General features: G+C 38.7%; 7 protein-coding genes across 11 annotated transcripts in view; 2 read left to right on the forward strand and 5 right to left on the reverse strand.

The window, feature by feature from the left end:
* The window catches only part of LOC129789567 (rho guanine nucleotide exchange factor 17), a 24,667-nt gene extending 17,117 nt beyond the window's left edge, over positions 1-7,550 (forward strand). The window contains exons 12-13 of the mRNA XM_055826441.1: positions 6,591-7,018; positions 7,100-7,550. Coding sequence (XP_055682416.1) covers positions 6,591-7,018; positions 7,100-7,256 — 585 coding nt within the window. The 3' untranslated portion in view covers positions 7,257-7,550. The remainder of the gene's footprint in view (positions 1-6,590; positions 7,019-7,099) is intronic.
* LOC129789572 (uncharacterized) overlaps positions 1-24,700 on the reverse strand; it is a 656,748-nt gene that overhangs the window by 221,344 nt on the left and 410,704 nt on the right. The window lies entirely within an intron of this gene.
* Positions 7,542-14,509, reverse strand: LOC129789706 (rhomboid-related protein 2). 3 transcript variants are annotated; one of them, XR_008750488.1, is made up of 6 exons: positions 14,369-14,509; positions 14,044-14,299; positions 13,855-13,960; positions 10,594-10,722; positions 9,721-10,504; positions 7,542-8,052 (listed from the first exon to the last, which is right to left on the reverse strand). XR_008750488.1 is itself a non-coding variant. In XM_055826713.1 (6 exons), exons 1-5 carry the CDS (start codon positions 14,507-14,509, stop codon positions 9,979-9,981), a joined length of 1,158 nt encoding a protein of 385 aa, XP_055682688.1. In that variant the 3' UTR covers positions 7,542-8,052; positions 9,945-9,978. The 3 variants fall into 3 exon arrangements, 2 of the variants coding, with proteins under 2 accessions (XP_055682688.1, XP_055682687.1); XM_055826713.1 differs by having other exon boundaries at positions 9,945-10,504; XM_055826712.1 differs by lacking the exon at positions 7,542-8,052 and having other exon boundaries at positions 9,672-10,504.
* Positions 14,732-16,482, forward strand: LOC129789716 (proteasomal ubiquitin receptor ADRM1 homolog). Its single transcript, XM_055826729.1, has one exon. It carries the CDS (start codon positions 15,189-15,191, stop codon positions 16,365-16,367), a length of 1,179 nt encoding a protein of 392 aa, XP_055682704.1. The 5' UTR covers positions 14,732-15,188; the 3' UTR covers positions 16,368-16,482.
* On the reverse strand, positions 16,401-16,663 carry LOC129789793 (uncharacterized). Its single transcript, XM_055826846.1, has one exon. The coding sequence runs from the start codon at positions 16,661-16,663 to the stop codon at positions 16,493-16,495; it is 171 nt and encodes a 56-aa protein (XP_055682821.1). The 3' UTR covers positions 16,401-16,492.
* Positions 16,401-17,477, reverse strand: LOC129789782 (39S ribosomal protein L53, mitochondrial). The gene is made up of 2 exons (XM_055826833.1): positions 17,020-17,477; positions 16,401-16,951 (listed from the first exon to the last, which is right to left on the reverse strand). The coding sequence occupies exons 1-2, from the start codon at positions 17,157-17,159 to the stop codon at positions 16,660-16,662; spliced, it is 432 nt and encodes a 143-aa protein (XP_055682808.1). The 5' UTR covers positions 17,160-17,477; the 3' UTR covers positions 16,401-16,659.
* On the reverse strand, positions 17,605-23,818 carry LOC129789656 (synaptic vesicle glycoprotein 2C-like). 2 transcript variants are annotated; one of them, XM_055826645.1, is made up of 9 exons: positions 23,643-23,809; positions 23,132-23,501; positions 22,817-23,037; positions 20,405-20,544; positions 20,127-20,326; positions 19,904-20,045; positions 18,391-18,502; positions 18,007-18,294; positions 17,605-17,915 (listed from the first exon to the last, which is right to left on the reverse strand). In XM_055826645.1, the coding sequence occupies exons 1-9, from the start codon at positions 23,689-23,691 to the stop codon at positions 17,860-17,862; spliced, it is 1,578 nt and encodes a 525-aa protein (XP_055682620.1). In that variant the 5' UTR covers positions 23,692-23,809; the 3' UTR covers positions 17,605-17,859. The 2 variants fall into 2 exon arrangements, with proteins under 2 accessions (XP_055682620.1, XP_055682621.1); XM_055826646.1 differs by lacking the exon at positions 17,605-17,915 and having other exon boundaries at positions 18,043-18,294; positions 18,387-18,502; positions 23,643-23,818.

Genomic DNA, 24,700 nt, shown 5'->3' on the forward strand with positions numbered 1-24,700 from the left:
ATTCCTAAAATCGAGTTCATTGAAAAATGGTTAAGAAAATCTTTAAGATTTTTCGCTATTTTCTGAAGAGGTTTTTTAAGCTATCTTATAAACTTTTTATTGTTGAATAAATTTAAAAAAAAAAAATAACTAAAAATCTTCTAGGGAATATTATATTTTTTTTTAGAAATTGTTTAGATAGCCATAAAAAACCTTAAAGTTATGAAAAAAAAAACTTTTTATGACTTTAAAATGATATTTAAACTTTAATCAGGCCCTTTAATTACAGGTTTTGTAATAAATCTAACATTCCTTATGTTTTTCGATTTTATGATTGATTTTCTGAAAGAAAAGTTGGTCGTTTTGGATTAATCGGATTAATCCAAATGTTGTCCTCTAAGGATATTTTTTTTAAAGAAACGTTTTTATTTGTTCTACGTTAGAAAATTTCCTTTCTTAGTTTTTAGTGCTTAAAAATTGCATTCTTTTGAGAGATTTTAAAATAAAACTAGATTTTTTTAAAATAACTTTTAAGAGAGACTGTTGCAATTAAAAAAAATCAAGCCTTTTCTGGTTAAATAGATTCTATAGCAAAATTACTTCTAAAATTTAACTTTTCAAAGTACTACTACTACTACTGCTACTATAAAGGCTTTATTCATATCGCCTTAGTTTTTTCGTGAATGTCTTGGTGCGAAAAACGGTTTGTGTGGCATTTGAGAGTTTGTGGCTGCAAGGTTTTGATTGAAGGATGTGTATGGAAAGTTGTGAGTGAGGATAATGTGGGTGGAACTTATGAATGAAAATGAATTTGAAAAGAAAATGAAAATATTTGAGTGTAATTGGGAAAGGCGGGTCCAGGTGTGCACCCAGTCAACCTGTCGGAGTGCACCCTGGAATTTCCCTACTCAGATTTCAGCGGAGAGCCCCATGGCATCTATGAGTTTGATTATTTTTATATGATAGTCAGGCTCTTTTAGACATTTTATATAATCAAAATTGCCAAGGATTCTGCTTCTGTGGTCGGAGTATTTTCTGCACACGTTAAGGAGGTGCATGACGTCCAGGACGTCGTTGCAGATTTCGCATTGGGGAGGTTGTCCTCCTCTCACCATTTTGAAGTTGTGGGTGAGGCGTGTGTGTCCGATCCTCAGTCTCCCGATGATCGTCTGCTCTTTCCTCGACAATTCGGGTGCGGTTTCTAGCCCTTCAGTGGAGTATCCCATCAAGGACCCCATTCCTTGTGTGTTTTCCGTGATCCACTCTTGGTGGATACGGGAGGTGTAGGAGAATATTTTTGAGAGCAGCCCACTGAGGGGAATTTCGCTGAGATCCTGTGAGATTTTATTTGCTGCTTCTTTTGCTTCTTGGTCAGCTTTGGTGTTTCCTTCAATTCCCTTATGACTGGGGATCCAGGCCAGCTTTATCCTCCCGCCTGAGGATATTAATGAGGATCTAATTTTGGAGATTATGGGGTGGCAGTTTTTGATGTTGAGAATTCCAAGAAGACAGGAAAGTGAATCGGAAAAAATTACCCAGACCACATCAGGGATTTCGCTGCAGTGTTCGACGGCCAGACTGATGGCTCTGCATTCTAGCTCAAATATGTTGTACTCATCATCACATTTGTAGTTTACTATATTGGTGTTCATGGAAGTGACAGCAAGTCCTTTCTTTTTATCATCTGCCGATCCATCGGTGAAAACCATCTGGGAGTGAGTAACATTGAGTTTAGAGCAAAGCTCATCAAAAAATCCCTTCACCTCTATTTCTGGAGCCGTTTTGAGGTGGAAAGCGGTAAGGGAGAGGTCTATCCATTCCTCTTCGAGGAGCCATGGAGCTTCACGGGATACTAGTTTTGGAATTAATGGGTTTTCTCGCAGGAGATTGTTGTGGATGGTATTTACGGCTTCACCAAAGTACCCTCTGAAGTGTAGGGCTTCTTCAGGATTTTTTATTTCATTGTGGCCCAATGTACCAGGAGTACTCAGGATTCGTGCAGCTGTTTTGAAGCATTGGATTTTCCACTGTAGGTCTATAGGAGGAGCACCAATATCGGCTAAGATATTGGGCACACGTGAAGTTCGAAAAGCTCCAGAAGCTAAGCGGAAGCCTTCGTTGTAGGATCCTATTAGGGGTTTTATAGAAGTATGACATGCTACAGAGTAGATCTCAGCTCCGTAGTTTAGCTTCGGGATGATCCAAGTCTTATGAACGGTTTTAAGGGATTTCCTATGCCCTCCCCATTTTAAACCCGATAGACATCTGAGAATATTTAACTTATGGCTGCATGCAGTTTTTATATCCTTAATATGTTTTTTAAATTTTAGTTTTCGGTCTAAAGTAACTCCCAAAAATTTATATGATTCATCATACGGGATGGCGGTGTCTCCAAAGTGGAGTGATTGTCCTAAGCATTTCATCGGGTTTTTCTTACAGAAGTGGACAGCAGCAGTTTTTCTTTTTGAGAATTGAAACCCATTTATTTTTGCCCAATTTTCTATTTCATCAATTTTTGTTTGAAGCTTTTCGTCTATTAAGGATCTATCTTTCCCACTACAGTAGATTGCTATATCGTCAGCATATAAGAGGAGATTCACATTAGAGTTGACCGGAAAAAGGTCCTGGATGCTATTTATGCCTATTAAGAATAGGATAACAGATAGAACTCCTCCTTGTGGGGTTCCATTTTCGAACGAGTGTGGGTCTGAGGATTTTCCATTTACAAAAACCCTAGCTTCCCTCCTTTCCAAATAGAACTCGATAAAAGAAAGTAGATTGCCTCCAATATTCCACTTGATGAGCTGCTTCATAATTGTTGGCTTCCAGATTTTGTCATAGGCTTTTTCTAAGTCAAAGAACACACAAGTAGTATGGTGATTTTTGTCCCAGCTTTTATAGATAGTGTATGTGAGTTTTAGGAGAGAATTTATAGTAGATCTACCCCTTCGGAATCCGGATTGTGATGCAGATAAAAGGCCATGTGACTCGAGAACCCAGTTTAATCGAAAGCTTGCCATCCTTTCGAAAACCTTTAATTCACAATTTGTGAGGGATATCGGACGATATTCAGGATTAATCGGTGTTTGGTCCTTGAATTTTGGAATAGGGATAATATTTGCTGAGGTCCAATTGTTAGGGTAAGTTCCTTGAATCCACATTTGATTGAAGAAATATAGAATACTTTCTTTAGTTTCTTTTGAGAGATTTCTCAGCATATTGTAGGATATATTGTTTGGCCCAGTTGATTTTCCTTTGCTTTTTGTTAGAGCCCCGTCGAACTCTTTTGTGGTGAATGGAAGGTCAAGTTCAGGGTAATGGTTTCTTTTCGGCAAAGTTGTGATTTCCTGTGAGATAATATTTTTGCTGTGTTTTTGATCAGAAGAGAGTATTGAATCTGAAGAGTGTATAGTGAATCTTCTCCCAAGTGCATCCGCCATTTCTTTCGTGTCTGTGATGATAGCATTGTTTTCTCTAAGAAATTTTATTTGTTGATTGTGGTTGCTTTTTATGGACCTCACTCGTCTCCACATCTCTGCAGTTGAAGTTTCCGGGTTTATCTCCTGAAGAAATTCATGCCAAGATTCTTTCTTTGCATCATTTATAAGATTATCTACTTCCTCTACCGCTCGGAGATATTCATCCCGTTGTATTGTCATGGGGTGCCTTTTAAAGCGCCTTAGAGCTCTTTTCCTTTCCTTGATAGCATTTTTGATGTCGTTGTTCCACCACGGGACTTTCCTCCTTCTATCATTTCCAGAAATTTTAGGGATTGATTCACAGGCTGCGCTGTATATCTTATTGACAATAAATTGATATTGATCTTCTATGCTGGAGTCTAGATCCATTTCATTTAAATTTGAAAGTGCTGTAAATCTGTCCCAATCGGCTCCTTTCTCGTTCCATCTTTCTACAGGAGAGGGTAGTTGTGGTGCATGTGTTATATCTGAGATGATAATTGGGATATGGTCGCTCCCACAGAGGTCACTATGTGTAGTCCAAGTAATATTTCCGGCAAAAGAGTTGTCAGTGATTGATATATCAACTGCATTAAATGTATCATGTGCTAAGGAAAGATTAGTGAATGTACCATTATTCAGGACGACAAGATTTTCCTCTTCTAGGATTTCTTGGATAGCTTTACCCTTTTGGTCGAGCCTGTTACTCCCCCATAAGGGATTTGAAGCATTAAAGTCTCCCATGATTATGAATGGGCGAGGGAGTTGTCGTATTAGGTGGCTAAGTTGATTTTTGGGGAGGTTGTCTTGAGGTCGATTGTAAAATGAAACCAGAGTTAATTTATGTAGCCAATTTAATTTTATTGCAATGAATTCTAGAGGGGAATTTATAGTAATTTCTTCATAGTGCCACCCATCTTGAATAAGTAGAGCAACACCGCTGCTTCTTGTCGGATTCTCAGCAGAGTTGTAGAAGACTCCTGAATAACCTTTGAGGAAGGGTGTATTTCCATTATCATTAAGATGTGTTTCTTGCAGGGCGATTGCAATTGGTGAATATTCTTTGATGAGTAGTTCCAATTCTGGTTTTCTTCTCCAGTAACCTCGGCAATTCCATTGGATGAAATTGTTGGCCAATTGAGTTCGGGCTGTTGTGATGTTGTTTGAGTTCTGTGATGCGGCAATTGGACTTTGTTGTGTGTTTGTGGATCCATTGTTATCAACTAGATCCATTATAATTGTGATTGGTCAATTGGAGGCCCCTCTCCTGGTCCTGAAGAGCTTTGGCCTTCCAAAATGTTTTGTGCGGGGATTGCTAAAATTTTTCGTGGTTGTCGTCTCCCGGGGGAGGTTGGACATTCATTGCAGGAGCCAGAAGAAGATTCTGGCCGCCCCCTTTTAAAACCTCTCAGTGGGCTTATCTCCATGGAGGTTGAGGACTCTGTATGAGATGGAGAGGTGCACCTCCCATCCTCAGAGCTTACTTCATAGGGAATTTCTCGAGAGATTTTGTGTTTGTGCGAAATTTTTTCAATTTCATTATTTTGTGTGGTGTTTGAAACATTTTCTGTTTCTGTATTTTGTGTGGTGGGGGTTTGTACCTCCTGTTCATTTGGAGGTGTAGAGGTTTCATTGATCTCCTCCGCCGACTCAGACGAATCAGCAAATCCTTTGAAACCGCGAGCCTCCAAATCTGCAATATATTTTTTCTGGGATTTGGCCAGGTGGGTGCTTGCTGGGTTAATTGTTTTTGGTGTCTTGTTTTTTGATTTTGGGGATGAATTTTTCTGGGTGTGTGTTTCTGCATTTTTTGTGTGTTTGGATGTTTTCGCCTCGTGTGTGTTTTGTGCATCTGATTGTGCGAGATTGTCATTATGAGATTGTGATTCTTTTGGGTTTATCGGATTGGATTGGTGTGCAGATGTATCAGTGTGGTGTTTGGAGTTTGTTGCATTAGGGCCTTTGTGTGTGAGTGGAGGGGATTGCTTAACAACTTCAGCGAAAGATTTCAAACCCAACTGGTTTATTCTGTCGATAACCGTAGGTTTGGATCCATACTTCTGGAAGAAAAGCTTTCTTGCTGTACCAAGTGATACTTTTTCAGTGACTTTAATAGTGTTGATACCCTCGAGGAGTATGTATTCGGGGCATAGACGATCATAGCTCGGGTGCGAACCGTGGCAATTTACGCAAGACGGGGGATTTTTGCATGGTTGTTCAGAGTGAGCACTCAATTTTAATCCGCACCGACCGCATACTGGTTCTTCAATTTTGCACCACTTTTTTGTGTGGCCCAACACAAAGCATGTGGGGCATCTCATTGGTGATGGGACGTGTAACCGGACGGGAACACGCAAAAAACCGACATCAATTGTTTCAGGGACCTCATCAAGATCAAAAGTGAGCAAGTGTACAGGGGAGTCCACAAGTTTCCCGCATGCATCGCGAGTCTTCATGCATTCGATGTCGGTGATCTTTTGGGACGCGAGGCGCTCCAAGATCTCCTTCTTCTCGATGCCAATTAAATATTTGCAATGAATCCTACCTTGAACCGCATGTTTCTTGTCCTCCTTTACCTCGACCTTGATACCAGCCATGGATGTTGTCTTCTTGATTGAGTCATAATCCTCTTGGGATTTTGGAGTGATTAAAAAGTCGCCACTCGGGAGCCAAGACACGTGGGCAATCCCCGTAGGGGAGAGCACCTGGAGAGCATCATAGGCTTGGAACACATTAAGTTTCTTTAGCTCTTTGTTACCATTGGTAACCAACAGGTGTTTCCCAAATTTTTGGGTATTAAAGAAAGTTTTTGTTGTAAGGGAGGGAAAACCTCCCTTATGAATGTCCGTTAACACATCCATTGGGGGGAGCCCCCCCAAGGGCAAAAAATATTATTTATTTATTTAGAAAAATTATTTTTGATTTTAGAGAAAAGGAAGGATTTATTGAGGATTTAGTGTTAGGTTTGTGGGATTTGCAGCCACTTCACAATTTTTCACTTTCACTCACTTTAGCGCGGACTGACTTTTTTATACGCCCGATAGCGACCGAGGTCTAATAGGGACTGATTTTCAAAGTAGATAAGAAAATTGTTAATTTTTTCTCTTAATTATTTCTCCCTCCAAAAAAACCAAATTCGGAAACTATTCAAAGGTGGAGAACGAGGTGCAAATATCGAGTGAATCAAAACCAATAACGAACATGGTGGCATCCCAACATGGCGTGTGGATGTCCATACAGAACTCCTCCGTGCTAAAGTGTTTCCATTCCAAGACCTACGAGATCGTGGTGGAGGTGAACGTGAGTGGTCCCGTGAGTAAGATGCTGTCAAATTGCGATGACATCATTCGGCAGCACAAGGCGGCGTGTTTGCGGATCACGGCACTCCTCGCGTGTCGCGATCTCATCTGCATTGGCACGAGTGCTGGTGTCCTGTTAGTCATCCAGAGCAGTGGCGCCACAGCTGGGAGGCATCTGGTCAACAGTACAGCCATGCCAATGCCGCACGGGCACACGGGGCACGTTCGCTTCCTGACGTGCGTGGAAACAACGGAAGGGAGTCGATCGAATTCGAATTCCAGGTAAGTGAAAGATTTTTTTTTAAAATATTTTTTTTTGCTTTTGTTGTGTGTGGCTTCTCATACGGAGATTTGTACACGCAGAAAGGGATCACAGACGAAGCACAAGAAGGAATCTTCAATTCTCCTCATTTCTGGCGGTGATGGATGCGAAGATTTCCGCAATTCAAATATAAATTCAATGAATGATATTGCCGGAAGGGAAGATAGTACAAATCATTTGTTACTTTGGAAAGTTTAATAAGACGAGACGACGAACAGAGAGAGATTTTAGTCTCATTGATGAAATTTTTTGAAGAGATTTTATTATTATACGATGAAAAAATGAGAGATTTTAACCAGAAACGTTTATAGGAAGTGAATCAATTACTTAATTTATATACAAAAAAACAAGAAGAAATAATTGCGTCAATCTTTGGGATAAATTGCGTGTTTTTAGCCAAAATGGAGACACAGAAAAAACTACAAGAATAACATGAACATGGATCTTTGTGTGATAAAAAAAACAAGTAAAACTGTATTACTATTTAAATTACTTAGAGAGAATTTTTATTTAATAATTGTATAAAATAACATTTAAAAATCGTATATATATTTTACGGTACAATCTCATTTGATTTGTACAATTTCTTAAATCATGACACAAACAGGAATTTCAAAATGCTCTGAGCAGATTTTCTTTTATTAAGTTATTTTTTTCTTTTATATGTTATTTTCTTTCCCAAGGAAGTGAAAAGTTTATTAGAGAAGATTTTTTTTTATTGAGGACGTTTGTACATTTTTTTTTATTATTTGGTGGATTTATTGATATATATTTTATTTAAAAAAAGATGAAATATATAGAGATAAATTGTACAAAACCAGTGACATTGTATTTTTAAAGCATTACTCGGCAGAGAATAAAAAATTTTATGTAATTTTCAAAAAAAAAATTCAACAATGTCTTTTGCCAATAATACATTTTTTTCTCTCACAAATTTTTGCCAAAAAAGCCGGATTGTTTATGCAACTTCTTCGCAAAGGAACAGCAAAGTTCTCTATAAAAATATTTTAAGTCAAGGGGTGTTTATCTGGCGAATATTATGATTTTTTAAGCGAATCATCCGAATATTTCCGAACATTTACATAAATATTGTTACGGTGGCATTTAAAAATGCCCCCCCCCCCCCCCCCCCCCCCCCCCAAAATGAGGAGACTGCTGAATAGAGCATTCTGCCAAATGTTCCGCAGCTGTGGGAAAAATCTCTCAGGGCCGCGCCAACCAAAGTGGCATCCATTACCGAAGGGCGGAAAAGGCGCCATAAACGCTCTCGGAATGACCACTTTGGGGAGGAATGCGCAATAACACCACCTGGGTAAACAGGGGAAGCGCAAAGAAGATCCATTAGGGAGGAATGCGCAACGAGCTTACCCTTAATAAACCCAAGGCGGTGTAAGAAAAACACCCCTTTGAGGAAGAACTCCAGCCGCTCACACGTGTGCAACATTTGGCAGAGAAAAAGCATCAAGAGCAGCAGAAGAAGTGGAAGATGGAGAGTTGGGAAGGAGCAGTCGAGGAGGACAGAGCGTGGCGGATTGCCACGAGCGGATGAGCTCCGCATTGAAGTGGAACTCTTTCCAAAACGAGCAACCCGAGAGCAGCCCCAGAGCATAAAGTGAGAAAGAACTTATAGTGCGAAAACGCAAGAACATAAGGACTCATAGCGGGAAGAAGTCCCAGAACGTTAAAGTGCCAGAGACTCACAAGTGAAAAAGCCTAAGGGCATAAAGTGAAAAAGAATTTATAGTGCGGAAACGCAAGAACATAAGAGTGAAAACAAAAGGACTCATAGAGCGAAGAAGTCCCAGAACACCGAAGTGCCAGAGACCCACAAGTGAAGAAGTGCGAGAAGCCTAAAGTGAAATTCTCGAAGAACAACAAAGACAAAGCGAGGAGCCCCAGCGAAGAGATCACCCCGACATCCAGAACATCAAGATACCCCCCCACCCCCCGAAGAGACAAGACCCATAGTAAAGCCGTAAGCACTGTAAGGTTAAATAAATAAATTTAGTGTTTGAAGGAAAGACCTCAGCATTCTCAATTGATCATCGTCTGTAAAAACTCCAGGGCTATCCCCACGACGGGGGGCGGGAATGGACCCCGTCGTAACAATATCTTTTGCTAAAAACGGAACGTAGATCCGAAAACGTATTTAGGACTTTTCCGTTTGAATTTAGTCCTCTTTTATACTTTAATTATTTTTTTAAATAAGTTTTGTTCCTCAATCTGTACTGATTTGGCGGAATACAAATCAAATATCGGCTTGAATTTAGTCTCTTTTTTTAGGTTAAATCTACTACTTTTCGGTTTAATTTAAGTGTTTTTTATGCTTGAATTTAGCATTTTTTTAGACTTAGACTTAAATGTGTTTGAATTTACACGGCGAATAATCCGAATATTTTCGAAGATCCGAATAATTTCGTCCAGATAAACTCCCCTTCTTGTTTTAAGTACACTTTGTGATGATTTTCACTCAATAACAACCACATTAAGGACACTTTTCAATCATTTTTTTTCTTCAAAAAATCAATTATCTGCGTTTAAAGCTGCAAAATCCGCAAAATTTCATTTAATTTGAGGATTTTTTCTTGAACAGCACAGCAGCAAAAAGCTACATTTAAATACTTCTTATATATTTCTACGTGTAATATGTATAATAAATTACACAATAATACGTTGATTGGCATAAAGTCTGCATCCAAAAAAATTGTCTCACAAAATGCATTTAAATGCTTTTTTTTTTAAAAAATTCACGGGATATAAAAATAGAAACTTTTTTTTATGTATAGAAAAAAAACTCGAAGAATATTTTCGTCAAAATTGCTTATTTGTTGTTTTTTGCGCGCGACATTTCATGGCGGAATGGGGTGCGTTTAAATGCATTCTCACAGAAGTAGAGAGTTTCGGGGGTGCGGCGGGATCTTCACATGAAGGCATTTTGTTGCATAAAATGATCCGGAACGAAGATATGGACACAAATGCCGGATCCCATGAGGAGGATGTAGGTCACAACGGCAGCCCACCAGAGTTTCTTCTCCCACGGGCGCACCTTGAGATTGCGTAGCACGCCAATGCCAACAAGGAGCCCCGCAACAGCACCCCCAATGTGCGATGTGTACGACACACGATCGTGTACGTCGCTAAATTGCCGATAGAGCGCCGCTCCGATGTCCGTGATGATGTAGATGAGGAAAACAAGGAGCTGAATGATGGCGTACTCCATCTCATTCCAATTCATGATTATTGTGGCAATGTGGGCCGTAATGAGGGCATAAACACCCCCCGAGGCGCCCGCCAAGTACACAGTGGGTGTCGCAAGGGAGACGGACATTGAGCCCGCTACGACACCCGCCAAGTAGACAAGGGCGATGCGCCACCAGCAGTGCACGAGCTCCAGGGCGATGCCCAGGAAGATTTGCACGAGCAAATTCATCATGAGGTGCATTATGCTGTATTGACGCAAATAGAAATAAATCAAGAGGAAAATAAATAAAAGTAAAAAAGGACGAATAGGAGGGAACTGTGAGGAGATTCTTACCCAATGTGGACAAACATGTAGGTGGCAAATCGCCATGCCTCGAAGCGTCGGGTGGGGTTGTAGATGAAAAGAGTGGCAGCAGGTCCTTTTGTGCTCTGTCCTATTTGATTCACATCATTTGTGTAATCCCTGAAAAAGGACAAAGTAAATGTGAAGGTCAATTGATTGATTGATTTGTTCGATTACTTCACTTCACACGCGAAGACAGTCTCTTGCGAAAGGGTTGAAGCAGTGTTTCACATTATTTTACCCTTTTTTGTGTAAATAAATGAATGACATTAAAAAAGGTTTTTTAGATCCTTTTAAGAATCTTTTTGAGACCATTTTGGGTTATTTTAGCGCTCAAAAAGATCTTTTAAAAACCAATCCACAGTTCATTGTGAGATAAACGAGTTCTTATTCCAAAATCGGTAATCTAGAATTGATTGGCGTAGCTATACAGAGTCTTAGGTTGTACCCTCTAAAGGTTAAAGAAGTCTAGATTTCTCTTCAGAAATTAAAAAAAATATATTTCCAAAACAAAAAATGCATTCAAAGAATTTTTAATCCTTTTTTTGAAAGGTTTAAAAAAATAGGCGTTAACCACAATTTTTAACGAAAGAAAAAAAAATTCTTAAAGTTAGAAAATAACTGTCAAACGTTAGTAAAAGAAATTTAAAACGCTACAAAAGGAATGTCTGTCGTTAGAATAAACGTAAGATGTCAGAAAAATAAGAAAAAATGTTTAAAAAGAATTATAAAAAACGTTTAAAATTATTTTAAAAAAGGACATTAGAATAAACGTCATAATAAATAACAAAAGTTAGAAAACAAACATAAAACGTTAAGAAAGAAATTTCATACGTTGAAAAATATAATGTCACATACTAGAAAAGAAAATTAAGATTGCGAAAGAAATCTTAGATCTTCGAATATACGTTAAACGTTAAAATAATTTTCTACAGCTCGGACTTTGTCATTGTTAGAATAAACGTGAATTGTCAAAAAAATCTCAGTAAACGTCAAATATTAGACAAAAAAAGTTGAACGTTATAAAAATCTAAAACATAATTGTCAAAAGTTGTTAATTTCATTCCAATTCCAATGCAATGGAAAAGCTGTTAAAGCTGTAAGATACTCAAGGATTTATTAATTTCAATCTTTAGATTTTTTTAAGACTTAAAAATTAAAATTTATTTTGATTAATTAAGTACATTTTTAGCTGTTTATTCCCTATTTACAAAATAGATTGTTTATACAGTATTTTCAATCTTTAGAAATCTCATAAATCTCGACTTTGAAGTAATTTATTTTAAATTACTTTTACCATCCTTTAAATTAAAAAAAATCCTAAATCCATCTCCTTTGGTTAAATTTTTAACTATGCCTGAACAATTTTTAATTAATTTCAAAAACAGGATAATCATCTTCCGAATCTATTTTATACCTTAAGAAACAAATTTCGTTTCCGAATTGTCGTTTTATCGAAACTAAAATCAGTTAATAAGAGGAAATAATATTAAAAATCAATGATCTAACCTATCGCACTCCTAATAAATTCCTTCTATCAATTAAATAATTTTATTTAAAAATTTGATTTTTGGGAATTTTTGCGTATTTTTTAAGGTCAAATGTAACAATCTGAGAAAGTCTTTGACCACAAACAAACTCTTTCTTATAAAAATTAATATGCACGTGTTCCACTTTGAAGAAATAAAATAATTCTCCAAAAACTTTCTACTCTGCCCTACGTCTCTTTTAACATCTAATTAAGTATCTTTCCAATCTCTTTGGTTTATAGAACTTTTACTTTTTTCATTTAGAATCATCAAAGAATATAGGTCAAAGTTTGTAAAAATCAAGAAAATTTGAATGAAATCCGTAAAATTCTGCGTCTAAGAGGCTTTTGTATTTTTTTTTAAACGAGTTCAATCCAGTATTTTTTATTAGATTACCACGAAAAGATTAGATTGTAAGGCAGAGGAGTTGATACAAAACAGATCTTCAATCTCACGAGCTTGTTTTTAGTCAACTTGTTGATACACAGTTGTGTTCATCAACAATTCTTTCTCAATTTTCTTCAAGAATTTTTATGATTTTCCTGCGAGCATTCCTCGAAATCTCATTCAAGAGCTTTTTCTTTGATTTGTTCCACTTTGAAGAAATAAAATAATTCTCCAAAAACTTTCTACTCTGCCCTACGTCTCTTTTAACATCTAATTAAGTATCTTTCCAATCTCTTTGGTTTATAGAACTTTTACTTTTTTCATTTAGAATCATCAAAGAATATAGGTCAAAGTTTGTAAAAATCAAGAAAATTTGAATGAAATCCGTAAAATTCTGCGTCTAAGAGGCTTTTGTATTTTTTTTTAAACGAGTTCAATCCAGTATTTTTTATTAGATTACCACGAAAAGATTAGATTGTAAGGCAGAGGAGTTGATACAAAACAGATCTTCAATCTCACGAGCTTGTTTTTAGTCAACTTGTTGATACACAGTTGTGTTCATCAACAATTCTTTCTCAATTTTCTTCAAGAATTTTTATGATTTTCCTGCGAGCATTCCTCGAAATCTCATTCAAGAGCTTTTTCTTTGATTTTTCTCCCTTTTTTTTTTTAGCTTTAATAGTGATAAAGAATCCAATCGTGGTGACTTTGAAAAGGTTTTTTTTTTTAAAGAAAAATATTTAACAATGATTTGTGCGAATGATAAAAGCGCGTAACTCACGAGGTGATAAAGATGCACTGTCGAGAATGTCAATACAAGTTATCGCACCTCTGTGAGCTCTATCAATTTTTTTCTAACGCTCTGAACGTGATATTTCCTCTGATAACTTCCAATCTTGGACACTTTTTTGGCAATGAGAATGAGCGATAAAGTCAGAAAAAATCGAAACTCCCAAAGGAATGATCACAAGACCCACAACGCCTTCGGAAATGAACTTTTAATTGTTCTGCACGCGTTTTAAATTAGAATTAATTATAATTTCTCAATAAAAGTAACAATTAAATTGTACTTTTGCCTAAGGAAGGTCATATTCTGGGAAATTTTTCTTTAAGAGAGTGAGAAACGTTTGAAGTGCAAGGCCCGGCTTTCCGTGTCTGCCGTCGCGTGACTCTTCTGGGAATTTTGGTATTTGTGACTCACTCTGCTTCATAATTTTTGCTCTAAAATTGTTGCGTCTTTGTACTTTTGCTTGTGACTGTGTGTGCCCAATTTGTGGGCATGGCACTGAGTGAGGAAGGAAGGAAAAGAAAAGCAAAGAGAAATGGGAAGACAAACCTCAGGTGGATGACGTCGATGAGGAACATGATGATCTCGACAATGGAGAAAATAACCATGGTGAGAGGGGGCGGGCAGAAGGTCATGCTACGCTCATACTGCCCATCTGCAATGAGAGAAGAGAGATAAATCACGTTGAATGACCCAAAATAGACGTGGCGATGTAAACAATGGACGCGGAAGGCTCACCTATTGCGTCTTCGGGTGTTCTGTGTGGCGATGGCACAACCATCTGACAATAGCGCACCACTAGGGGTTTCAGCATCCACTTGTGTGTCCGGGAGAGCTGGTAGAACTCCTCAAAATCCAATCTTCCATCCCCATTCGTATCTCCGAGTTCCAGCACTCTCCGAGCCACACCACGAGGCATCTCCCTGCACTGGTGGCTCCTAATCAGCTGCTTCAGCTCATCAATACCCAGGTATCCATCCCCATCGCGATCCAACTGAAAATTCCAATGAAATCTAAATGATTCTGCTAAATCTTCCCCCGACAAATTCCTCCAGAAACTCACATTGTTGAAGATCGCGCGCGCTTTTCGGCGCTCACCGCTCTCCTCGCCACTTGTCTGGCTGATAACACTCTCCATCCGTCCCAGAGGGATCGACTCATGCATCCTCTGCTGCTGACTCCAACTCTCCTGTCTTTGTGCCATTTTTCTCAGCTTCCAAAGTTCCGGTTCGTCCGCTCTTCTTTGCAATTTCAAAACTCCCTGAAATCTCACGCCCAAACTTTTTTTTTACCCACTTTCACTCACGCCACATTCACTGCCACGCAAATCCTCCACCTTCTCGCGATGATTAATAAACTAAATATTCGGTCTGCGTGCTAAAATCCCGCAATTATTGTCGATTTTCATGGGAAATTCGGGAAAAGATTTTTAGGGCGCGTCGTCACTTTTTATCACTAAAAGGCTTTCCCATTCACTAATCTTCCTTGGTTTTGTCCTACGACAGGTACGACAACATTGGATGCATTTCCCTTTGAGAGAAATTTTCCCACCAGCGCCACCTGCTTAAGTTTAGACGAGTTTTTTAAGGCTCGAATAATTACAATAATTATTATTTTTGATTCTTCTGTATAGATCTTGAATTGAAAGTTTTTCAGAATTTATTCAAAACTTTTTTTTTTTAAATAGTTTTTGTGATTTTTTGTAGTAAATTTTCTCTTTAAAAAAAAATAAAATCTCGTATAAATAAGAGAAAACTAGCCAAGAGTTCGACCCTGGAGAGAGAAAGTCTAAAGAAGAAGAAGAAGGTTGACAATCAAAAACAGTGGAGTCACGACGAGAAATATAAAATAAAAATTTTCGTGAATAAACTGGAGAATCAGCCATGAGCGGACCGATATTCGGCAACACAAACTCCTCGGGGCTCTCCTCCACCAACAACAGCCGCCATTTAGTGGAATTTCGCGCCGGGCGGATGAATATGGTGGGCAAGATGGTGCATCCGGACACCCGGAAGGGCCTCGTGTACGTCTACCAATCCGAAGATGGGCTAATACATTTCTGCTGGAAAGATCGCACCACCGGCAACACGGAAGATGACCTCATCATCTTCCCGGATGATTGTGAATTCAAGAAGATCGAGCAATGCAACACAGGACGTGTGTACTTGCTGAAATTCAAATCATCCTCGCGGAAGCTCTTCTTCTGGATGCAGGAGACAAAGACGGACAAAGATGATGAGTGGTGTCGCCGTATAAATGATGTCATCAACAATCCACCCACAAACATCCCATCGGGAGGTCGTGGGGACAACAGTGATCTACAGTACATGCTGAATAACATGAGCCAGCAGCAGCTGATGCAACTCTTTGGTGGCGTTGGGCAAATTGGTGGGCTGAGCAGTCTCTTTGGCGGCAATGCGCGTTCCTCGGAGAGTTCCTCTGCACGCAATACACCCTCCGGGACGGCGAGTGGGGGTACAGCTAGTGCTACGGCTGTTACACCACCCCCCGTTAGTAGCTCCGTGAGCCAACCAGCAGCCCCCAAGAAGTCCTCAAGTGGTGGTGCCAGCAAAACCACCAACAATGGCACAGCTGCTGAAAGCACCAACTCCGGCGGTGCAGACAAGACCAATGTTCTGCTGAGTGAGCTCCAGAGCTACCTGTCCGAGTTCTCACCGTCCGGTGTGTCCGGAAATCAGAGGAATCGTGGCACAAAGCCCGTGGAGTTGTCTGCAATTCTCAACACTGAATCCGTGGGCACTATTGCTGGGGACGAGACCTGCCGCAAGGGATTGGAACCACTACTACCCAAGACAGCTGCCAAGGAGCCCGTGGATCAGCAGATACGCGACACAGTGGCTTCACCGCAGTTCCAGCAGGCACTGTCCATGTTCAACAATGCCCTTCAGAGTGGCCAACTTGGTCCGGTTTTCTCGCAATTCAATCTGGGTGTTGAGGCGGTGACGGCAGCCAATGATGGGGACACTGAATCCTTCCTCCAAGCCCTCGAGAAGAGCATCACGGACAAGGGAGATACGAAGGCAGTGCCGGAGGAGAAATGATCCAACAGCAGTTTTGTGGGTAAAATGCTTCGCTACATTTAACTAATTTTTGTTTATTCTGTGAGCCCTCTTATAATCATTATTTTGCTCAAAATACAATGAGTTTCGCATCCGGGATGACTTTCTTAGTCCATTGGTTTGAGGGTGATAAATCGCGACAGGACGAATGCCACGAAGATGGTGAAGATGACGAAGCAAAAGGCAAAGATGTAGAAGGTCTCCTCGGTGAAGATGTCCGAAAAGGCAGGGATGTCATTGTAAACCCTTTCGATCATATCCATATGTCCCTTCTTCATCGTCTCTTGGTTTGCTTCTGCACAGCTTTGGCGGATTTAGTCAATGGCACCTTTGACGTCTCCTCTGGCTCCACAACGTACTGCCCAATGTGCTTATTTGTGAGTTGAAGAAGCTCCAGGCACGTGAGGTTCTCACACAGAATGGTCAGCTTCTCCTTCTCCCCAGATGGCTTGGTCAGGTCAAAGACTACTTGCGGAGGAGAACCATCGCAGACAATATTTGTGCGATACTTGCAATTAACGTTGGTGGCCTTTACACGTTCAATGGAGTACTGAAAGATGAAACGTCTACCAGGACAAAGGTATCCTTTAGTCAGGAAAAATCATTCAATGCTGAGAAATCATCCCAAACTAACCTGAGTTCGGTGGAATTTTTGCTGAATGGATCAAATTGGAAGGTGATACGATTGACTGGTTTGATATTTATCAATTTGGAGTGCTTGGCGATGGCTGAGAAGAGTCCACCAGACCGTGTGATTGTCCCGGATCTGAACATTTGGGCAGAAAAAGGAAGTTTCCGGGGAGCCTGCGCAGTGAAGAAATGAAGTTTGGTGACTTTTCCCTATTTCCACACAATGCATTCAACTTCATGGTATTCATGGTGTATGAATGCGGGTTTTTCAAATTTTTAACGGACTTCTTCTCCAGCTTCTCGAATAAAAATGTTAAAAAGTTTAATTTTATTCAAGAAAATCTTTCAGGGACATTTTTCATGTGATTTTCTTGTAAAAATTAATTAAAATTTAAGGAATTTAAAACAAATATTCATGTTTTTATTGATTTTATCAAAAGATTCAAGAAAGAAAGTTGAAAATCTCAAATGAATCCCACCATATTGATTTTAGAACAATAAATTGTAATCGCAAAAGTTTTAAAAAGTCTTTTTCCTTTTTTTAATAACAAATAAACCAATCATAAAAAAGAAAAATCAACGTGAAAAATAAAATGAGTGAACCAACATGATTTATTGAAGCGATTGCATGCAGCATAACATTCTTGGTTTATGATTATGTGCACACAGATGCTGTTGGGTAAGTAAATTGATGAGATGCTTTATTTCATTGCTCGCTTTTATCGTTGAACGTCTGCGAAGATGTCTGATCTCGTCATTTTATTCTGACATGATTATTTCCTTTATAACAGCATGATTATCTTTTAAAAAAATCCAACCCTTTAACTGCCTTATACATAAAATGCTATTGAAGAGGTTGTCTCGTCGTCTTGGGCAGAAAGAAGCACATAAAGGCGGAAACTGCAAAGATAGAATATTGAAATGCCATCGTCAGAAGAACTTTTCATCACACAACGGGGGAGAGAATCTTTGAGGAATATAGAGGACATACGGAGATATGCGAGTGACATGGCCACAAAGGGTGGCCAGCAGCCGACTTTCATGAGATTTGGGAAGATGAGATTCCCCACTGTTGATCCCAGGCGTCCTAGGGTAATGGAGACACTGATCACGGTGAAGCGAATGGACGTTGGGGCAAGATTAGCCAGAATGCTGTTGTATGATGCCTGACCGGAGAAGACAATCCCCACCGCTAGGCTGTACAGGATAACAATGGTCATGGAATTGGCGGCAAAGTAGATGGCCAGGGAGGCAATCCCTGCCACAGTGGTGGTCACAACTGCAAAGACAGACAGAGAATCACGGTTGAGATTAAAGGGCGGCCCCATGAGGGATGTCCTTCTATTTTTTTTACGATTATTGGCACAATACCCACTGAGGATGGTTTTATTTCCAACAATTGTGACCAAATAGACCGCCACGAAGACGCCCAGCACCCCAACACCTTGTACTATTATCGAGTTCACGTAGATACTCTTGTCGCTGAGCTGAAATTAGAAACATCCCTCCCCACAATATGAAGGGGTGAGTTTATCACTGCCTAGATCACTTTATGGCAGGACAGGCAATGTTTTATATGAGGGTCCTCCTGCACTAAAGATATTCGTCCATCAGTGAGATTGATTGTCTCGATTAAAGCCAATATAACTCTTACTTTATGCACAAATTAATTATTCATTAGCAAAGGCATTATGTATGATTTTAATGAGATAATTTGCGATTAAATTGAATTTATTAATTGAATTGCATAATAATGTGGCAAATTTTGGAATTATTATTTTATATAGGTAATAATAGTCATTTTATGTAGGTAAAATGTATTGCTGAAATTGCGATAGAATTGAAAATTTATTGTTAAAAAATAGTTAATGAGTTTTAATTGACAAAAATGCCAGAAATATAATAAAAATTATCATGAGTATGAAGGAGTTTATTCATTTTGAGGCTCTTTCGTTTTAATTTTGAAAAATGTTACTGAGAACATTTTTTTTACACCAAAGAAGATTTCCTATATATTCCACTAAATATTTGTTAAAAAGTATGAGCCTAACACCGGGGGATGCCCAACCCCGAGAAATCAGTACTTTTCGTGAGGCAGCAGGTTCTTCTGATCAAAAGAAGGGATCAATTGGTACAATTCCACTTGCAATCGAAAGTACATTTAATTAGCTCTCGGTTGATCCCTTCTCATCATCGAAATAACATTATTAATATAAAAAAAGTTAAAGTGTTTCTCGGGAATCGGTCGAGATTGAGCGAGATTCGAGAATTCCTCATACATTTTGGTCAACAAAAAGTGACTTTTCTTCACAGAAAAAGAGGTTATACCATCCCCTTGGCCTAACACAGTCATACCCCGCTTTAATATCTCTTGGTTAAGCTCTTCTTGCGCATTAAAACTAACAAGTGCGAAGAGTTTAACCGTGAGATGATTAAGCGAGGTATGACTGCTATACAAAACACGTTGTAATTAATCGGGATAAGGCGATACAAATTATTTAAGTTTTTATGAGAAATTTAATTCTTTTCCCATTTCTTGCAAGAATTTTTTCTAAACAATTTTTATTTTTTTTATAAGTTCCAACGATCTTCCTTTTTATTTATTTCCTTTTTAGTTAGATCCATTAAAAGAGATCCTTTACTTAAAACGAAAATTCTCCTAAATCACCTCCCTGCTCTCTTGTTGAATCATAATCCCTGATTTCGCAATGAATTTGCATCTACATCAGCATATGACAAAGAGGCAAGGCGATGGACGAATATGTGCGAAGGACTTCTTGCCTAACATAAGCCAAGGATATGGGAAATAAATCCCTTTTAGTCCTTAAGAGGATGAGGGAAAAGCTCTTTGATTTAATTTCTGTCGCATATTCATGCATAAAACTCACCACTTCGCAGATTTGATTTTCCGGCGTTGTCGTGGCATCAGGAGGTGGCTGGAAAATATGCTCACAGACGCCCTCATCCGGGCTGGTGTTTGTCGTGAGAAGAGCAAATACCTGTGGCATCCATGACCTCATTGTATTAACTCTAAATCCGCATTGGAAAGGAAAATCCCACCTCATTATGAACTTTTCCAGCAGACAAAGAGAGAAAATTATAATACTTTACCCCAAAAGCTGGAAAAACTCAATGAAACCAGCGAGAAGGCAATTGAAGAGGTAGGGACGCTGGAAAATTGGAATGAATTGTCCAAAAGCTTTGCGGAAAATGTGACTTGGTGCTTTTGCATCCTTTTCACTCTTCTCGCCACTTTCAACACTCTGATGACTCTGTCCATTGCTCTGGGATTCATCGCGTAGACTTTTAATCTGTGTGTTTGGGAAGAAGAGAAGAGAAGAAAATATAATACGAAAACAGTGCATCACTTTAATGAGATTTCATCTCACGGGATATGATTCGGAGCTTTTTCTCGTGTTTATGCTGTAAATACGTTGAAGGGCTTTCAGTGCTTCAGCATTTTTCCCACGAGACATGAGGTACTTTGGGCTCTCTGGGAAAAGCAAAGATAGACATCCACCAATAAGTCCTGCAAAAGAGTAGAACTGAATAATAATCTGAATAAAAAAGGAGGATTTACATTAAAAAAAAAATAAAAGAATGAAAATAAATTGAGATAAAAGAATTGTTAAAATATTTAAATCACTATACCGTCATGTTCAGCAAAACATTTTGGTAATTCTAAATGGATTTTTCTCTCTCGACTCTCTCTTTTTTTTAATTGCTCTCTGAATTATTAATTTTAAAATTGAATCACAAATTACTTTTAGTAATGAATTAATAAAGGCAAATTGAATCGTTATTCTCATTTCCATGAATTTTTTAACGATTAAATTAAATGCAAGTATTTCCATTTTAGACACAGGCCTAAAATTAAATCAAGTTCAAAATTACAGAATTTCCATGAAAATAATATTTCATTGCCAAAATGAATTAAAAAAAATCGGTAGGAGAAACTGGGGCAAGTTGTTACCCTTTTTGTGTACGGACTTTTTAATTAATTTTTTTAATTTACTACAAAAAATCAGTTAAAATATTTATTATTTACTAAATAAATAATTTTTTATATAATAAATTCGATGGTGTCATTTGTGTAAATTAACTCTTCCACTTGTTTAATTTGATTGTAATTTCTTAATTAATATTTGTGTTTATTGTCTTGAGAACTCTTGAATTAATAAGCTGAATTTCTAACTAAAAAATGCTTTTAAACTTATTTTTACAAAGGCGCAATTTCTCGCCCCAAAATGGGGCTAAAAAGTTTAGAAATAAACCTAAAAATTTTTACTTTTTCATTGAAATAACACAAAATGCCGTAAAACGAAATTGTAGAACGGAAAATTTCCTATCGTTCCTATCATATAGACAAGATAAGAACTTTACAGCATTATCTTAGAATTATGTTGTGTCGTTACCTTTTTAGAAGATGATTTGTAATTAATACAATAATTGGAGCCTCGTCGCCGTTGGAAGGTTCGCACAATAAAAGATTTAGGCTTCTACTTTGGCTTTAACTTCTAATTCAATTTATTTAAAATTCACGAAATTTACAAAGGTCAGTGAGAGAGAAATTCAAGTGAAGTAGCAATGGTTCGGTGATCGTTATTTATACCGTCAGGGGGTTGGAAATCTCCCGTTCCCGGAAGATGCGCGCGTCTGGGGGAAGCGCGCCGAATCGAATATCGGCGGGAGATTTGAACGCCGATATTACACCTCCCCCCTTCGAAGGAGTTGGCACGACATCCTTCAAGGCCCATCGGTCCTATTGGTGATCGGGCTGTTGAGTGGGGCACCGGTGTGGTTGGTGTCTCGGGTGTAGACGTGCTGTGTGGAATTTGTGGAACTTCTTGGTGGGAACCATTGTGGAATCTCTTGTTCTGTCAAATCCACAATCTTGTCGGAACTTCCCAACACAATTGGAGTTTCCTGGGCTGGATTTCCTGCTACAGAGGGATTTGATGGTCCAGGTGGTGGTGAAGTGTGTGTAGTGCCAATTTGTAGTGGAAGAAACATGCCAGAGGGAGCCATAGAGTCGGTGTTTTGCAAAGAATGGTGACGTGGGCGTGCTCCAGGTGTGCCAGTGTACCTGAGCATCAGCTGACTGACGTGTGCACGTATAAGGTTGCCATTTGCGAGCCGTACGTTGTATTGGACGAACCCACGACGTTCTACGACGATACCTTGAGTCCAGCTGAGTTTCCCATCGGGTGAGTACTTCTTTGTGAATACCAATGTGCTATGCACGCGTGGGTTCGAATCCCATCCTCGTCGCCAGTTGTTGTGTCGTTACCTTTTTAGAAGATGATTTGTAATTAATACAATAATTGGAGCCTCGTCGCCGTTGGAAGGTTCGCACAATAAAAGATTTAGGCTTCTACTTTGGCTTTAACTTCTAATTCAATTTATTTAAAATTCACGAAATTTACAAAGGTCAGTGAGAGAGAAATTCAAGTGAAGTAGCAATGGTTCGGTGATCGTTATTTATACCGTCAGGGGGTTGGAAATCTCCCGTTCCCGGAAGATGCGCGCGTCTGGGGGAAGCGCGCCGAATCGAATATCGGCGGGAGATTTGAACGCCGATATTACAAATTACAAAAAAAAATCGAGGGTCAAAAGAGAATTTTAAATCAATAATCCCAAAATCAGCGAGAACTTTTCATTTTCATAAAACATTTTCTCCTAAAGTTTTCACTCATTGAAGAAAATATTTTTTTCCAAAAATAAATGTAACTCACTCCGCATTCCATTACAATTAAAAAAGTTATTTCAAAGAAAATACTCAAAATATAAATTAAACATACCGAATGAGCTGCACGCCCAGTAGTACACCTGCCATGAATGATATTCTCTGCTGCCAATTGAGATATTGATGGACTGTGTGAGTATTAAAAGCCCGAAGAGCATCGAAACTATGGCACCCAATGTTATGAAGCTGCACACAAAGACCATAACTCGAGCACGATACTTGACACCGAGGAATTCGGGCACGTACACCATGTATGCACCTATTGGTCCACTGGCACTATTTTCCGAAGATAACTGCATGAGAAAATCCCATTGATGGTGCGCGGGGGAGGAAGGTTTTGTTCAAATAAAAAAAAGAACAGGAAACTCACACAAAACCAGCAAAGAATTCAAGGATGACCAGCATGTAGTAGGATGTGGTGAAGCCGTAGAGAATGTTGAAGGTCCCGAGGAGGAATAAACCACCCGTAATGATGATTTTCCGCCCAAACATATCCCCTACAACACCCCAAATACTTGCCCCAAAGATCATCCCCAAGTAGACAATTGAGTTGAGCCACCCCTTGCGGTCGAGGTCCAAATCAAGATCACACTGTGCAATGGGCATTATAAGGCCAGGCGATGTGGTGATGTTGAGTGAGGCCGAGAACCAAATCAAGCTCGTTGCAACGAGGAGGATGTTGTACAGACCAAAGCCTGTCGCTGAAATGGCTTCCTCGAAGCTCTTCCCATCGCTCCCATCTAAATGATATGTAATTATAATGGGTAAATTGTGCAAATTGCTCCTCAGTCCACAGAATTTGCCAACTCAGGGTGAACTCTAGCGTTCAAATTGCATCGTTAGATTAGTCCCAATTGGATTAGCTTATGTTGTATAATTACCATTCTGATGCACTTCTGAGGAATCTTCAGATGTCCCTTTTGTCGACATCACAGACAATCTTATTAAGTCACTTTCACCACACACAATTCCCACCGTAGTCAGTGATTATTTGAGCTTGAGGTGTGAAGTCGTATAAATGAAGCCCCCAATTGAGTGACTATCTCACAAATGAATTACATTCTTATCATTATTCTTCATTTTTTTATTACAGGTAAGCGAGCAATTTAAAGCCGGTAGAGGAGAAACAAGATAGGCCATACAAAGAGCTCAAGTTTAGTCAACAGGGGGGATTCAATGAATTGATGAATTAATGAATTTATTTAATTAAAAAAATATATTAGAAATTGGTGGAATCATCATGTGTGACCTTGCGAGGTTTTAACCTCGTTTTATTCATTTTTAAAAAAATAATTGTAAAAAAAGTAGATGAGTTAGGAAAAACTTTGTAGGTGTTCTCCGTAAAGATTAGGTCTCAAATTGACTCAAATTAAGGAAGTCTTTTCTGAGTATTGTTTGCTTTGTCAAAGTGTAAAAACGCCTCGTATTCTCCTAATCAATTTATCAATTAACAATGATTTATAACAAATATTTGTCTAAAAATTTCACTATATAAAATAAATGCCCAAATGTTCGTCAATAGAAGCCCCACTGTGGTAGATTTGGTGTATTGTAGACTTGTGGATTTCAAACTGCCCGCCAACCACTTGGAGATAAAATTACAGGAAAAAAAAGATAGCATTTATAAGATTTTAATGATGCTATAAATCTTTACTGTCTTTGGCTTCTTTTTTTACAGTACAGTAATTGCAGTCTTTGTGATTTACAGAGCAAACAAAAAATGAATGCACTTGGGTAGTTCATTCAATGTCGAGCATGATGAACATTTAATTAAAATATAGTTCTTTCATAAATTTGAATAGAGAACGAGGGAATGTAGATAATCAGACACTATAAAATTATTTGCAGTACCCATTAGCTTTGAATTTATATCTCAATCTTTTAAGATAAGCAGTTTGGTTTATAAAATTTTAGCTTAGCGATTTTATTTCTTTATTGA

This window comes from Lutzomyia longipalpis, chromosome 2 (assembly GCF_024334085.1).
Source record: "Lutzomyia longipalpis isolate SR_M1_2022 chromosome 2, ASM2433408v1".
Taxonomy (NCBI): domain Eukaryota; kingdom Metazoa; phylum Arthropoda; class Insecta; order Diptera; family Psychodidae; genus Lutzomyia; species Lutzomyia longipalpis.